The sequence below is a fragment of the Neodothiora populina genome (genome assembly GCF_041146345.1).
Source record: "Neodothiora populina strain CPC 39397 chromosome Unknown canker_contig_11, whole genome shotgun sequence".
Lineage (NCBI taxonomy): Eukaryota > Fungi > Ascomycota > Dothideomycetes > Dothideales > Dothioraceae > Neodothiora > Neodothiora populina.
In genome coordinates this window covers 1,209,457-1,222,823 of record NW_027191410.1, presented here as the reverse complement: position 1 = coordinate 1,222,823, position 13,367 = coordinate 1,209,457, and the positions used below count along the sequence as shown (strand labels likewise).

The window sequence follows — 13,367 nt, the reverse complement described above, 5'->3', positions numbered from 1 at the left end:
CCTTGCATCATGGATAAAACCAAGCACGCCAGTTCATCATTCCCTGCTGACCTTCACCAGAACCAAATACCAGACCCCGCGCAAAAAGACATAAAACCCAACAGCGCCAGCCAAATCAACACCCAGACCTCGTACTCGCGAGGAAATAACCGCAAAGAGAAAAGTAGTAACTAGGCATTCAAGGTTCATAGTTCCTATAATCACAACGACAGATGTCCTCTTCAGCCTCAGCACTGAACCCAGCCGTGATCCTCTCCCCAACGACTCCATTCATAGTCTTATAGCAAGCGGGAACATCGACGCCGCCAGCCGCGATCTGCTGAACGCGGACCGCGAATGGCCAGCTCGCGAAATTGCCTGCTACCCCTCCTTCTTGTGATGACGGTGCCGGGAAGTCGACTGCTGGCGCACCACTGGTTTCTGCAGCGGAAAGATAGAGCACAGCGGACAAAATAGTCGAGTTGTAGAAGCAGGTCGAGGCGGAGTTGTCGTCTGTCAGAGCCGAGGAGGGGGAAGTTTGCTGAGACATTGTGTGGTTGAATGTGTAGCGGGGTTGGTTGTTGTCGTTGTAGTAGACTAGAGGCTGAGCTGTAAAGGAGATGCTGAAAGGGTTGTCGGAGGAGGAGATTGAGAGGTTGCTGGGGATGCCGTTCGAGTTTGTTGTTGGAAAGGAAGTGTTGGTCACATAGGTGCTTGATGTGTTGGTTATTATCCAGTTGAAAATGGTTATGGATGTGTTTGCTGAGGCCGGGTCGGAGGCGGAGTAGGTCGTGTATGGGTAGCAGCGCCAAGTACTCGGGTTTGAAGTGCAGTTTGTTTGGATTGAGCGCAAAGCTATGTCGAGGCTGTATTCGCCGATTGGGAACTCTGCGGCGGCAGCCGATGGCGATGCGCCTTCCGGTGACGACTCTGATGTAGTTGCGGCTTTCTTCCTATGGCCCAAGCCAACTCCCAATCCGACTCCTAATGCAATGGCTATACACAGCAGCAAGACCAGCAGAGTGATCAATCGCTTCCACCCGCCTCTGCTAGCGATGCGCCGATGACCGTCTCCCAGCACAGCACCCTCAGGCGGCCTGTCGCGCTTCTCGTATCTCGAATCATAAGTCTCATATTCCGGCGGTAGAGTGTCTGCGCTGACGCGAGGGGGTGAACCCATCATCCTGCGGAAGATGCTTCTGGGCGGTAACGGGGGAACGGCGTCGTCTGAAGTCAATGCCTGGCCTGGCAGTATCGAATCCGGCCCTGATGTGCTCTCTGGAATCGCGGGTAGTTGTCCTGCTTCTGCTATCTCCGAGTCTGCTGTGCCATCGCTGCCGCGACGACTGGGAAGTCGCAGCCAGTCCATAGCGACACTGGCGCGCCTTTAATGTCTTCAATTGCTGTACCCTGCGACGATGCTCTGAGACAAGATATCGCAACGGGCACTGGTCGTTCGCCAACGGTGGCACGTGTTGCGCAAAAGGTGCTGTGCAGCTACTACGAGACAGGACCAGGATGTACGGATCTGAGAGAAGGCAGATGTCGTCGCGACAGTCTCGTGGTATAGCACAGTGATGCTGCAAGAGAGAAACAACAGAGATGGAAGAAAATGAAAGCGACCTTACAAGTCGGCAACCAGGCTGGCTGGCTACCCTAGCACTTACTGTACATACATATGGTCATCGTCGCCATGAAATGCCGCCACCAGAGCCTTAACCACGGCACCCACAGCGACAACTCCGCAAGCGTGGCTTGTCTGTAGAACTAGTCCAGCTGAAAGCAGACAAGGTCTAGAAGTGATAGGCGATCCACGGACGATTCACAGGCTATCCCAAGGCTGGCGAACCATGAACCGGAATGTTAATGTGCCTGCCGTACCTTGCGCTAGCGTCATTGAATCCTCCCCACACCGGCGCAATTGCAGCCAATCAAAATTCGATAGACGCATGTGGCTGCCACAGGTCAGTCGAACCTTGGGGAAGGGACGCATTTCCAGAACGCGTCTTGCCTGTATGAACTGAACAGTCTTGGTGCAACAGCGTACTGTATACAGTGCATCCGTACATGTGACACAGGTATCTTCTCGGATATACCAGTCGTAGAAAACACCAGTCGTTGTCACGAGTGCCAAAGACTTCTGTAGACATCAGATCCCCCGAAATGTGTTGGTAGTGTGGTATGGCGCTTCTTGCATCTTCCAGCTATAGTTGTTTTCCAATCAAGAACCTAGATGGTCTGATTTCACTCTCACTCCTTCAACCCATGCAGTAACCAAAGAACCTGCCTGACCTGTAAATTGTGACTTTGAGGTCGCGGAGAGCAGGCTCGTCGTATGTGACATTGAGACTCACTGAAGACTTTGACTATTGCGACGTCAAGTCTGCGACGCAGATCCACCAAAATGCCCCCAGTAATCAATCAAGTGATTCCCATCACGGACTACTCTGATGGTAACGCGTCCAAATGGCCAGGTCATGACAGCACTGTGAGCGCTCTCGATACCAGTAGGGTGGAAAGGTTCCGCACAAGTGTTGGCAACAGATGGATGAGTGACAGAAACGAGTCGAAGCCGGGGTTCTCCTATGCCATCGAAAGGCTACCTACGGGGTATAGACTCTATGGCAGGTTTTGTGAAGACATGAAACACGTAAGTAGAAGTCACGTCACGTGTACGATCGAAAACCTGCTGAGCAAACAAATAGCTCGACAGTTACGTGTATGGACATCCCTCAGGTTATGCTTTTCGCTCGGTGCCAGAATTCTATGACCATTTTGTCAGTCTTCAGAAGAACGGCAGCAGTAGCTGTCAATGCAAAGGTTGTGTACGACCAAGCGGGCACTCTTCTCTAGGACGAACAGCAACCGCACAACCAACCATGGGTGTTCGTCAAATTTCACCTCCACCTCAGCCAGTGCAAGCGCCAGCTGAGCGACAGGTTTTCCCCTCTCCTCCAACGTTTCGCGCCCCAAAGCAGGATTTTTCTGAGATGGTCGATGAAGAAGGGACTTCTGATATTTACCGGCGTCTAGTAGCAGAGCTGAAAGAGGCTGGTAGTAAAGGGCTCAGTAAATCTATCGAAGAACCGGACTCAATCGATTGGTGTATAGAGAACGAAACTCTTCCCCAGCACTTGGAGCAGTTGCGAAAACAACCAAGATGGCTGCCACGAAAGGGCGAGCTGGTCATTTTTGTCCGCAAACTCCACGACTATCAAACCATCTCATTGGATGAGACCGATGGGATCTTCAGGATCTGGGATCAACAGTCTATGTCCTGGTCAACCCATCGGCCTAGCTGGGAAGCAGGAGTGGTCGCGGAAGCTTGCGTAGAGCCAGCAACACTTGAAGACCTGATCAGTGACGAAGGCAAGGAGTTTCCTGTCAATTATTCAGGTTTCCGCGTCGAACCCATGCCACGGATAGGTCAAGACGACAAGCTCTGGAGCAAGAGATCTACCTATCTGCCTCTGCGACAGATTCGACCTTTCGTCTTCTCGGAGCAGTTCTTACACAAGACAACAGACGTTCACCAAACAATTTCAAATGCTATAGGAGCAGCCTCATCCTTTTCTCTGCTGAAAAAGTACCACTTCAAAGGCGTCTATCCTGCTGCTACGATTTTCTGTAAAGGCATCTATCTAGGCGCGGAGCTCCTTGTGGTCGGAGATGCTGTCCGCCTTATGCCAGCACCCGGCGATGAAGACCAAACCCATGTCAAGGATGTCATGAAGATCACGGCCATCAAATTGAAGTTCTTGGACATTGACTCCGTCGAAGAGTCAGATGACAGCGATGATGATGACGACAGACAAGCCCTACCATGGTTCTCGTGTGTGCACATGTCAGGCATTGTTTATACAACAGATGCACGTAAGGCTCATGGGCTGAGCAAGACACCGATCGACGCACAGTCCGGAGAGCTACCCCAGGGACTGGATGGCTATGGATCTTGGTTCTACAGCCACGAACCTAGCCAGCGCATGCAGATGCCATTTCAAAGAGTGCTCGGACGATGCTACGAGGACGAGGCAATGATGCTCTGGTTTCCACAAAGTGCACGAGAACTTCCCCCAGTCGCAAGCTTCATACCTATCAATAGCAAAGGGAAGGGCAAGGAGAAGGCGACAGAAACAGACACAGTGCGGGCAGACCTCTCGCTCGGCTTACAAGGAGCGATGGCCAGTCGGGAACAAGGTGCGGCACAAGATCCTCGAATCATTCGTCGAGTTGGTAAGACGTGGTTCTGGGGTGAGAACCGTGTGCAACAGCTTGATCTACACGAGTTCAAGAACGTCGACGTCGGTTCCCACACACAGTTTGGAGGTGAGATCAGCATATCACCTCGGCAAGCAAAACACCTGGATGCCATGAGAAGGGCGAAACGAGCGCGCGAGAAAGGACACAGGGGACCAGGAAGGCCTGCAGGATCGGGAAAATCAAGAGAGATGAAGGGTCTCACGCAAAAGTTTGCCGCGTCTGCACTGGTTGCTGGAGGATTGAACGCAGTGCAGACACAGAGCGACGAGGATGAAGAAGACAGTGACAATAACGACGATGGCAACAGTGACGATATGCAAGATGTGGTGTTTGGCAGCACGGAAGCAGACTACGCGGCAAGGAAAGATGCACAGCGTGGGACTCACAAGTTCAGAGATCTGGATGCGGTGTTTGGCGCGACGACAGGGGCTCATGAGCAGAGTGAGGATGATCTTGTGGCAGATCAGCTGGTTGAGGAAATGGCTAGGGAGGGAGGGCGAGCAGGGGCTGAGTACGGCGAGGCAGCACGCAAGAGGCAGAGGGTGGTTGTCGAGCTTGACAGTGACTGAAGGGAAGCTTGAACAGGTCGAAATTCATACAACAAAGTACTATAATGCACAGCATGAACAAGCAGGTACATTGCAGTATAATCAATATAGCTCATAGGATGAGTGTGAGGAGGAGACACAAGTAGATGACGCACGGACCAATGGATCAGAAGCACCGACGCAACAATTTGGCAGTTGCGAGCACGAAACAACGCCGGATTTGTGCAACACGGGCAAGTCTTGCATCACAAAAACACACGATACTAAACCGTACCTAATACTCTGTGTATCCAAACGGGGATTTGCCACCTGACCAAAGCATCATCGAGCACGAATGATTTGTATACCAGATCAGACGCGCATGTATTAATAATATCGACCTCGAAACCCTCTTGGTGTTTTTGCCCATCATTTCGACCCATACTCGTCCTCCTCGATCCCCGACTTTGGAGTCGACCCTGTGTATACGACCAACCACTACTTGGCTTGTGTGGGCGTGTATCATCCATAGTATTAGTATCAGCACCGGGTCAACGACAAGACATTAATTCATCTTCGACATGTCCAAGAGATTCGCCGACGCTCAGGGCGGAAGCGCGAGATATGGAGGACCAGAGGCAAAGGATGCGCCGGACGACCCTCCGCGTAAGGCCACTGCTGCTCAGCTGGCTAAGAGAAGGTATGTTGTTCTTTTGGTTTTTCTGTCACTTGTCTGTAGACGTAAAGGTGGGTCCGTTGGTACCAAGGTCAAGGTCCAGGTCAAGGTCAAGGTCGAAATAGGTGGAAGGGAACAAAAGCAAACGAGGAAGACGGCTGGGCCAACATCACCTTCACCTACTCTGCTAGCCACCCTTGTTTCAGAAATAGGGACCAAAGCGATGACCATAGGGGGCATGTGGACGGAACAAGAAGGTGGCTGGTAGAGCAAGAGTTCCGCTCAACAGGGAAACCAGGCAGCCACAACAACAACAACAATAACAGCAACAACAACTGACACACGTCTTGTTCAAACAGCATCAAACCACTCAAGAGAGGCAGCGCCGCTTCTTCTCGATCAACTTCACCCAGCAAACCCCTCGCTCCTCCTGCTCTAAACAATCCCTTTGGAGCTCCTGCACCAGCACAGAACAGCTTTGGCGCGAGCACATTCAGTCCTTCACCTGCTCCACCACAGCAACAACCAGCATTCGCGCCACCCACCGCGTCCTCTTTCACGTTCGGAGCTTCGACATCGAATTCACAGCCAGCGAGCAATCCATTTGCCAGTCTCTCGGGTCAATCACAGAGCTTCGGTGGATTCGGTGCCTCACAAAACAACACGCCCTCCTTTTCGCCTCTCAAGACCGCAGCTCCCACGTCGTTCAGTTTCGGAGCGACAGCAGCAGCACCTGCACCAGCATCTGCGTCAAACGGAGCGACAAGCAAGAGTTTTACATTTGGAACACAACCAGCTTCGCCTGCGCCCGCTTCTCCAGCACCTGCAGCGAGCGCTCCGTCTTTCTCTTTCGGAGGAACATCATCTGCAGCAACTCCAGCTGCCGCCACAAGCAACACTCCAGTGGTCAGCTTCAATTCTTCCTCCACTCCCAAACCCGCAGAACAGACCCCTTCGTTCTCGTTCGGTTCGACGACTCCTGCAAAGCCATCACAGCCAAGCACTGCACCCACCTTCTCTTTCGGTGCACCAGCTGCTACAGAGACACCTGCAAAGACACCCTCCTTCTCATTCGGTGCCACCAACACAACCACTCCTGCGAAACCCACAGAATCTCAGACCAATACCACAAACATGTTCGGTCAACCTGCAGCCAACCAGGCCATCAGCGATGCTGAGATCAAGGAGATCGAAGACGCCGGCCCCAGACTCGCTTCGCAGGGTAGATTGGATGAGCTGGAGAGAATTGTCAGAGAGTCTGACGAGAAATATAAGGTGAGTTTGTTCTTTATTCTTATTTGTTATCTTTTTTTTTTTTTTAGACACGCGTACTGACAATGTAAACAAACAGAGCGCTACAAGCCTTGCTGGTCTTGACCTCAAGGAACTGCCTATCGAGGCACAGAGGAATTTGCTCTCATATGTCAGAAACCCAGTGCCTAGCACAAACGCATCAGTAAGTGACCCATCAAAATTTGAATTTTCTACCAAGGGCCAAGGACTGGCCAATCCATTTACCAAGTTCGACACCTTCGGGAAGTTGCCAAGGAGTGCTGGTTTCCAGGGCTCCCTCTTCAACCTGGCCGCCGACCCTGTGGTTCCTGCCACCCCAAAGGTGCAAGACAAGGACTCCACCGAGGACAAAAGACCTACGAAAGCGAGGCCTGGGCGCAACCAGGCAGAAGAATGGTTTGACCTGAAGAAGCATGGAATCGCCGCCGCCTAGGACGCGTCCGGCCACTGTTCCATCTCCCAGGCCAATGCCTATGTCGAAGCTCTGAAAGCTGCCAGCCCACCTGCAGAGCTGGCCATGCCACCCACCAGGAAGAGACTGCCCCAAAGAAGGCCTGCTGGCCTGAGACCATTGCTCGCGCGATCACCTACACCTACCTCTCAAGCTGCCGAGCAGATCCTGACCACCCCTACACCCCAAGTTGCTCACCAGGTCCTGGCTACACCTGCAAACCAAACTGCTCCGCCAGTCCTGTCTCCCACACCTACTCGTGGTGCAGAGGTGACCAATCTCCTCACCAAGTCCTCGAATGTCTCGACCCAGGCACCCAGGCCTTCGCTGCCAACGCCCCAGGGCGCTTCCAATCCCAAGTGGTCTCGCGCTCCTCCCCCGACTATTGTCTACAAGTACACCCCAGCTGTCACTCGCGCTGCTGCTCCATCTCCGCGAGCCCAGCAGACATCTCCGGCAAAGTCACCAGCCAACGGCTACGGCTTCTCTGCTGCCATGCAGAATCTTGCTCCGCAAGAGACTCCCATGCCACTGGCTCCACCTCATGCTCCTTTTTCGCAGCCTGCACAAGCCACTGCGCACAACTATTCTCCCACTAGCGTTGAATCGCGACTGCAGATGGCTCTGAATCCCGCTCTCTCCCAAGGACCTGCACTGGGAACCAGCAACGGTTACTCTCCTGCCGGGCAATGGCCAACGGCACAGGACGTTGCCCTCCTCCAAAATAATCCAACAGACAATTATTATAACTTCAATGAGCAAGATGTGCCCATGGAACAAATCGATGCGCTCTCTCTAGCCACTCCAGGAGTCGATGATTACAATCCCTCTCTTGCTGTACAGCCATTCGATCAGCATGATCAAGATTCGCCAATGGAACACGCTGCTGAATTCAATTCATCGGCTCCAGTGGCCTTCGATTACAGTCACTCTCCCACCTTGCAGCTCTTCAATCAGCATGAGCAAGATTCGCCAATGGAGCACGCTGCTGAATTCAATTCCGCGACTCCAGCGGCCAATGATTACAGTCACTCTCCCACCGTGCAGCCCTTCAATGAGCAAGAGCAAGATTCCCCAATGGAACACGCTGCTCAGTTCGATACAGCAGCTCCAGCGGCCAACAACCACAATTACTATCAACCCCCACAGCCTGTCAATCAGCAACAGTTGCCAATGGCACAGCCTGCTGCTTCCTTTCCGGCAGACGCAAATTATTCTCCACCCATGTTCTCTGCTCTGGCAGCACAGAGAGCAGCAACTGTAAATTTTCACAACAGTCCCTCACCTTTGAGAAACAACCGTCTTACAGGCCTGCCGGCAGCTTCTACACCGTCTCCAGCAGCGAGAAATTCTTCTTCTAGTCTTCTCGCCCTAGCTACACAGAGAGCTGCAGCGGCACGCTTGCAAAACAGCCCTTCTCCCGCGGGTTCCAATCCTGTTGCAGGCCCGCCTGCACCTTCCACTCCTTCTGCAGCAGTGGGAAACTATTCTTCTCCCCTGTTCTCCGCTCTGACGGCACAGAGGGCTGCAGCGGGGATCTATCAGAACACTCCCTCGCCTACGGTCTCCACTCCTCTCACAGGCATGCCAGCACGTCCCCTGGCCCCAATGCTCACTCCGACACGTTCCCAAATCCCCCAGAGGGCCATATTTAGCCAGATCACCACTCAAGGATTCTACTACTCCAGACTGGCACCTTCACCCCAGGAGCCCCAGTTCAGACCACCCATTCGTTTCATTCAGCAATCTGAATCTTCGTTCATAACCACTGCCCATGCTAACTCGAAATTTCAACCTCAGACGCCGAAACCTCAAATTATGGCGCCTTCAACACCCGCGGCTCCCACACCCTCAAATCCTTTTGCTAACCTAGCTCGCGCAACTCCTCAGCAGCCCGCACCTGCTGCACCGGCTTCGGCCGCTGTCAATACTGTGGATTCAACTCCCAAACCTGCTGCCAATGGACTTGGTAACTCCATGTTTGGCACTTCGACTCCCAAGCCATCTGCCTCCGCAGCCACACCCGCTGCTCAGCCTTTCGCGTCGTTTGGACAATCAGCCACGCCTGCCAGCGACCCATTCTCTGCTCAGGCTGCTACCCCTGCGTTCAAACCATCTTCTGCTCAGGCTGCTACCCCTCTATTCAAACCATCCTCTGCACAACCACCTACACCCGCAGAGAAACCTTTCTCTGCTCAGCAGGCTATGCCTGCAGCCAAACCCTTTGCTCCTGCAGTTCAGTCATCTGCACCAGCTGCACTTCCTCCTCCTGCTACCCCCGCCAAGCCATCCGCACCGCTGTTCACACCAGCCACACCAGCCACTCAGTCGTCTCCTCAGAAGACGCAACCAATGACTCCCAAGGCTCAAATTGAGCCTCTGAAGAAATACCCTGCAAAGGAACTCATCCCAAAGAACCGCTTGCTCAACGAAGCATTCAAACTGCATCTCTCCACTCTAGATCCTTCTGAGGACTGGGGACACGTCATACGCAGTTACTATGATGAATACAACAAGATCATGAACAACGCACGTCTCGGTGCGATCCCTGACGCAGTCACAAAGTCCGCCGCCACTCCTGCCGCACCTTCCAACGGCACTGTTCAAGCACAAGCACCTGCGCCCCCAGCCTCGAACTCTACAAACAAAAGAAAGGCCGACGACGAGATCAGCAAGGACGACCCCAGCAAACGTAGCAAGGGCACCATCGACTTTTCCAAGTCAACGTCATCACCAAATAAGCCCTTTTCTCAGACCGCGTCTCTGTTCAACGACATCTTGAACACCCCCGAGAAGGCCAAAGCGCCTGCTGCTACGCCAGCTACTCCATCTTTTGGAGGCTTTACTCCAGCCGCACCCAAGGTTGCAGCTACACCTTCAGAAACACCAAAGGCTAACCCATTTGCCACACTGACTAAGGTCAACAACCCTCCTCCGGCGCCCCCTGCGGCTGCACAGACCCCGAAGACTGCCACTAGCAGTTTCAAGCCTTCCACAAATGCTTCAACCACCACCTCTGGCCCATTCAAGGTCAGCACACCCTCGGCTTCTTCAGCTGCTCCAGCTCTCTCTTTGCCTAAGTTTGGAAGCGGTAGCGCTGGCACCACCGACTTCATGTCGGCTTTTGGCGCCCGCGCTGCGGAAGAAGAGAAGAAGGAAAAGGAGAAGCGCAAGGCCGAAGACTATGACTCCGACGAGGACGAAGCCGAATGGGAGAAGAAGGACGCGGAAGAGCAAGCCGCCAAGCGCAGGAAGCTCCTTGAAGATGCCGCAAGCGCATCGCTGAAGAAACCCACCTTCGAGGCTATCAAGCCTGCCGCGAGCGGAACTGCCGCGCCGCCCAAGTTCGGCTCTGGAGCTGCTGGTCCCAACTTCATGTCTGCATTTGGTGCTAACGCCGCAGACGAAGAAAAGAAAGAGCGCGAGAAGCGCAAATTGGAAGACATGGACTCTGACGAAGACGAAGAAGAGTGGGAGAGGAAGGATGCTGAACAGCAAGCTGCGAAGCGCAAGGCTCTCGCTGACGCTGCCGCCGGAACTCGCTTCACATTCAAGCCGGCCGGTGATTCTACGGCTAAGCCTGCCGCTGCCAGTGTGTTCTATGTTGGTGGAGACAAGACCACTGACAAGCCGGCATCTGGTTTTACATTCAGGTCTGTGAATCAGAGCAACGATAAGCCAGCTGCCACGAGCTTCTCTTCCAACAGCTCGGCCTCAGGTAACATCTTCGGACATCTAGATTCGACAGATGACAATGGCGACGAAGAAGAGTCGGATGCGGACGCTGACGCTGACGAGGATGCGACGCCCGCAAAGACTCCAGGTGCCAGCCTCTTCGACCGCATCGGCAAGCCTTCGAGCGGTGACAAGCCTGCGGCTGCTAGCACACCATTCAAGTTTGGTGGTGCATCTACTTCAGGCAACATATTCGGTGCTAGCAATAACAGCAGCACGACGTCCCCAGCGGGCGACAACACATGGAAGGGGCAAGAGAACACCCCGATCAAATTCGGTACCACGAAAGCTGGTGATGTCGGTGATGGCACGACGACTCCGTCGGGAGCTCCGGCCAAGGCGGCCTCTGATGCAGCCACTGCTGCTGGCAACGCCACGGCTCCACCCCAATTTGGAGGGTTTACCGCGACTAGTATTCACGACAAGCCTGCTCCCAAATTCAGCTTTGCCTCGAAGAGTGTATTTGGAGATGCGAGCAAGCCTGCCAGCGCTGCTGCCTCGGGTCTGAACGCATCCATATTCTCGCCGGCCGGAAAGCCTTCTCTCTACGGCAACAACGCAGGCACACCGGCATCTGCCGGTTCTTCGGTGTTTGGTGGCAACAACAGCCCTACATCCACACGCGACTCTACCCCCGCAACGGGTGGCAACCGCACAGACGATGCAGCATTGGCGAACAAAAATAGCGCAAACAACAGTGCTGCCGCCGACTCCAACGAGCCCAGCGACGAAGTCAAGGACACGCCGCCATCCACTGATCTCTCCGCCTTGACACCGGAGGAGCTCGAGGCCAACGAGGTGGTGTTCGAGTCTAAAGCCAAAGCCTTCCAGTTCGCCAAGGCCGACGGCTCAACAGGCTGGCAGAGCAAAGGCTACGGCATGTTCAGACTGTTACGCGATCGCGAATCAGGTAAGGTCTGGTCCGCGATGCGCATGACGCCCTCTGGCCGCCTCATGTTCAGCTTCTCCTTGCTGCCCAAGAAGGCAGTCAAGGATGCTTACACGCCGTTGGGGAAGAGAGTGAAGATGATTGTCGCCGGTGGAGGAGATGGGAAGACAATGGAGACGTGGGCTGTCCAATTCGGAACAGACGAAAAGGTGCAGGAGGTGGTGAGCACCATGAGGGCTGGTCAGCCTGAGGAGTGAGGGGGCGGTGTGTGCCCTGCGCGGGCGGCGCCACTGCGTGGAGCTTCTTTTTCTTTCCCTCTTCAATTGATCTTCACTACGCTCCCATACAAGCATGTGAAGTCAACGTGAAGAGGATGGATGTCTAGTCAGTGAGGAGGACATCGAGGGGATGGAGGAGTTATAACAATGTACAATTCAAAAAAGAAGAAGATCAAAGTTTCGAGTCATTGAGTACTCAGATGGGTGAGTAAATTAGGTAAGAGGGAAACGATGATTCAATTCAGATACACGAATAATTGCAACTGTTTGCCCTGCTTGCCATTCTAGACCAGAGAAAAGTAATGCGTGATTGAGCAATGATCTGGGTGTCAGATGTCGGACATCGTAGGTTGTGCTACGGCAAGGTGCCTGCTACTACAACCCTCGATGGAGAATCATGACCAAGATGGAAAGAATGGCACAAGAGCGACAAGCTACTAGACAGGGCACGTCAAAAGCCACCCAGCTTGCATCTCGTCACGCAGGAATATAGTTATTGAGAACAACAGGTTCAATATTGGACGAAGAGAGTGGATTTCATTCCTTGTTCTCCTTCGCGCAATAGTGAAGAGTGCAAGAAAGGACCACAGAAGAGTGCATATGGGACATGATAGAATAAAGCCGCATACATGAGTCACAGCAAAGTAATGCAACAGGACACATCAGAAGCACGACAGGACATACAAGGCCAAGAAAGATAGAGCCAAGCGGGAGGGCGACAGGACATACGTAGGTACCCGGGGTAGCGATGCAGTGTAAGATACAGCACGGTAAATGCAATGAAGGCAGGGTTATGGATAGCTAGGAAAAAGGCCGAGTCTGGATATATCTATATGTCCAGGAGGAATTCTGACATAGTTTCGTCTCCTGGGCTTTTTGGGTTCATTAGGAGTATTGGACTTATACTCCACGGAACGCAAAACCCACGCGTCTGGTCTTGAGTAGCGAGGGGCATCAGTACTTGTTTGCACGCAAGTGCTCAGAGCGAGGAGGCAATACAAAAGTAATGGATAGCAAAAAGAGAGATGAGGAAGGGAGCAAAATAGAAACATACAGCAGCTGGGATTCCCACGTGGTCACCCACCGTAGTACTAATCAGCCGGTCAACTGCTTATGTCTGGCAGAGCGGACGGGATGCCCAGTTTTCAGCTGCCTATGGCCGTATGTGCCAAATTTTCACAGCGTTACAAGACATATACTTACAAAGATTGCTCTATACTGGTCCGCGTCGAGGAGCACCCAGGACTTCGGAGCTCGATGGTGCACTGCTAAATCATAT

General features: G+C 53.3%; 2 protein-coding genes across 2 annotated transcripts; one reads left to right on the top strand and one right to left on the bottom strand.

The window, feature by feature from the left end:
* Positions 1-178: 178 nt before the first annotated feature.
* On the bottom strand, positions 179-1,348 carry AAFC00_000712 (uncharacterized protein; the record flags this gene model as incomplete). The annotated part of the gene is made up of 1 exon (XM_069347250.1): positions 179-1,348. The coding sequence occupies one exon, from the start codon at positions 1,346-1,348 to the stop codon at positions 179-181; it is 1,170 nt and encodes a 389-aa protein (XP_069200584.1).
* Positions 1,349-5,347: 3,999 nt separating this feature from the next.
* Positions 5,348-12,067, top strand: AAFC00_000711 (uncharacterized protein; the record flags this gene model as incomplete). Its single annotated transcript, XM_069347229.1, has 4 exons — positions 5,348-5,466; positions 5,802-6,717; positions 6,794-6,898; positions 8,987-12,067. 4 exons carry the CDS (start codon positions 5,348-5,350, stop codon positions 12,065-12,067), a joined length of 4,221 nt encoding a protein of 1,406 aa, XP_069200583.1.
* Between the last annotated feature and the right edge of the window lie 1,300 nt (positions 12,068-13,367).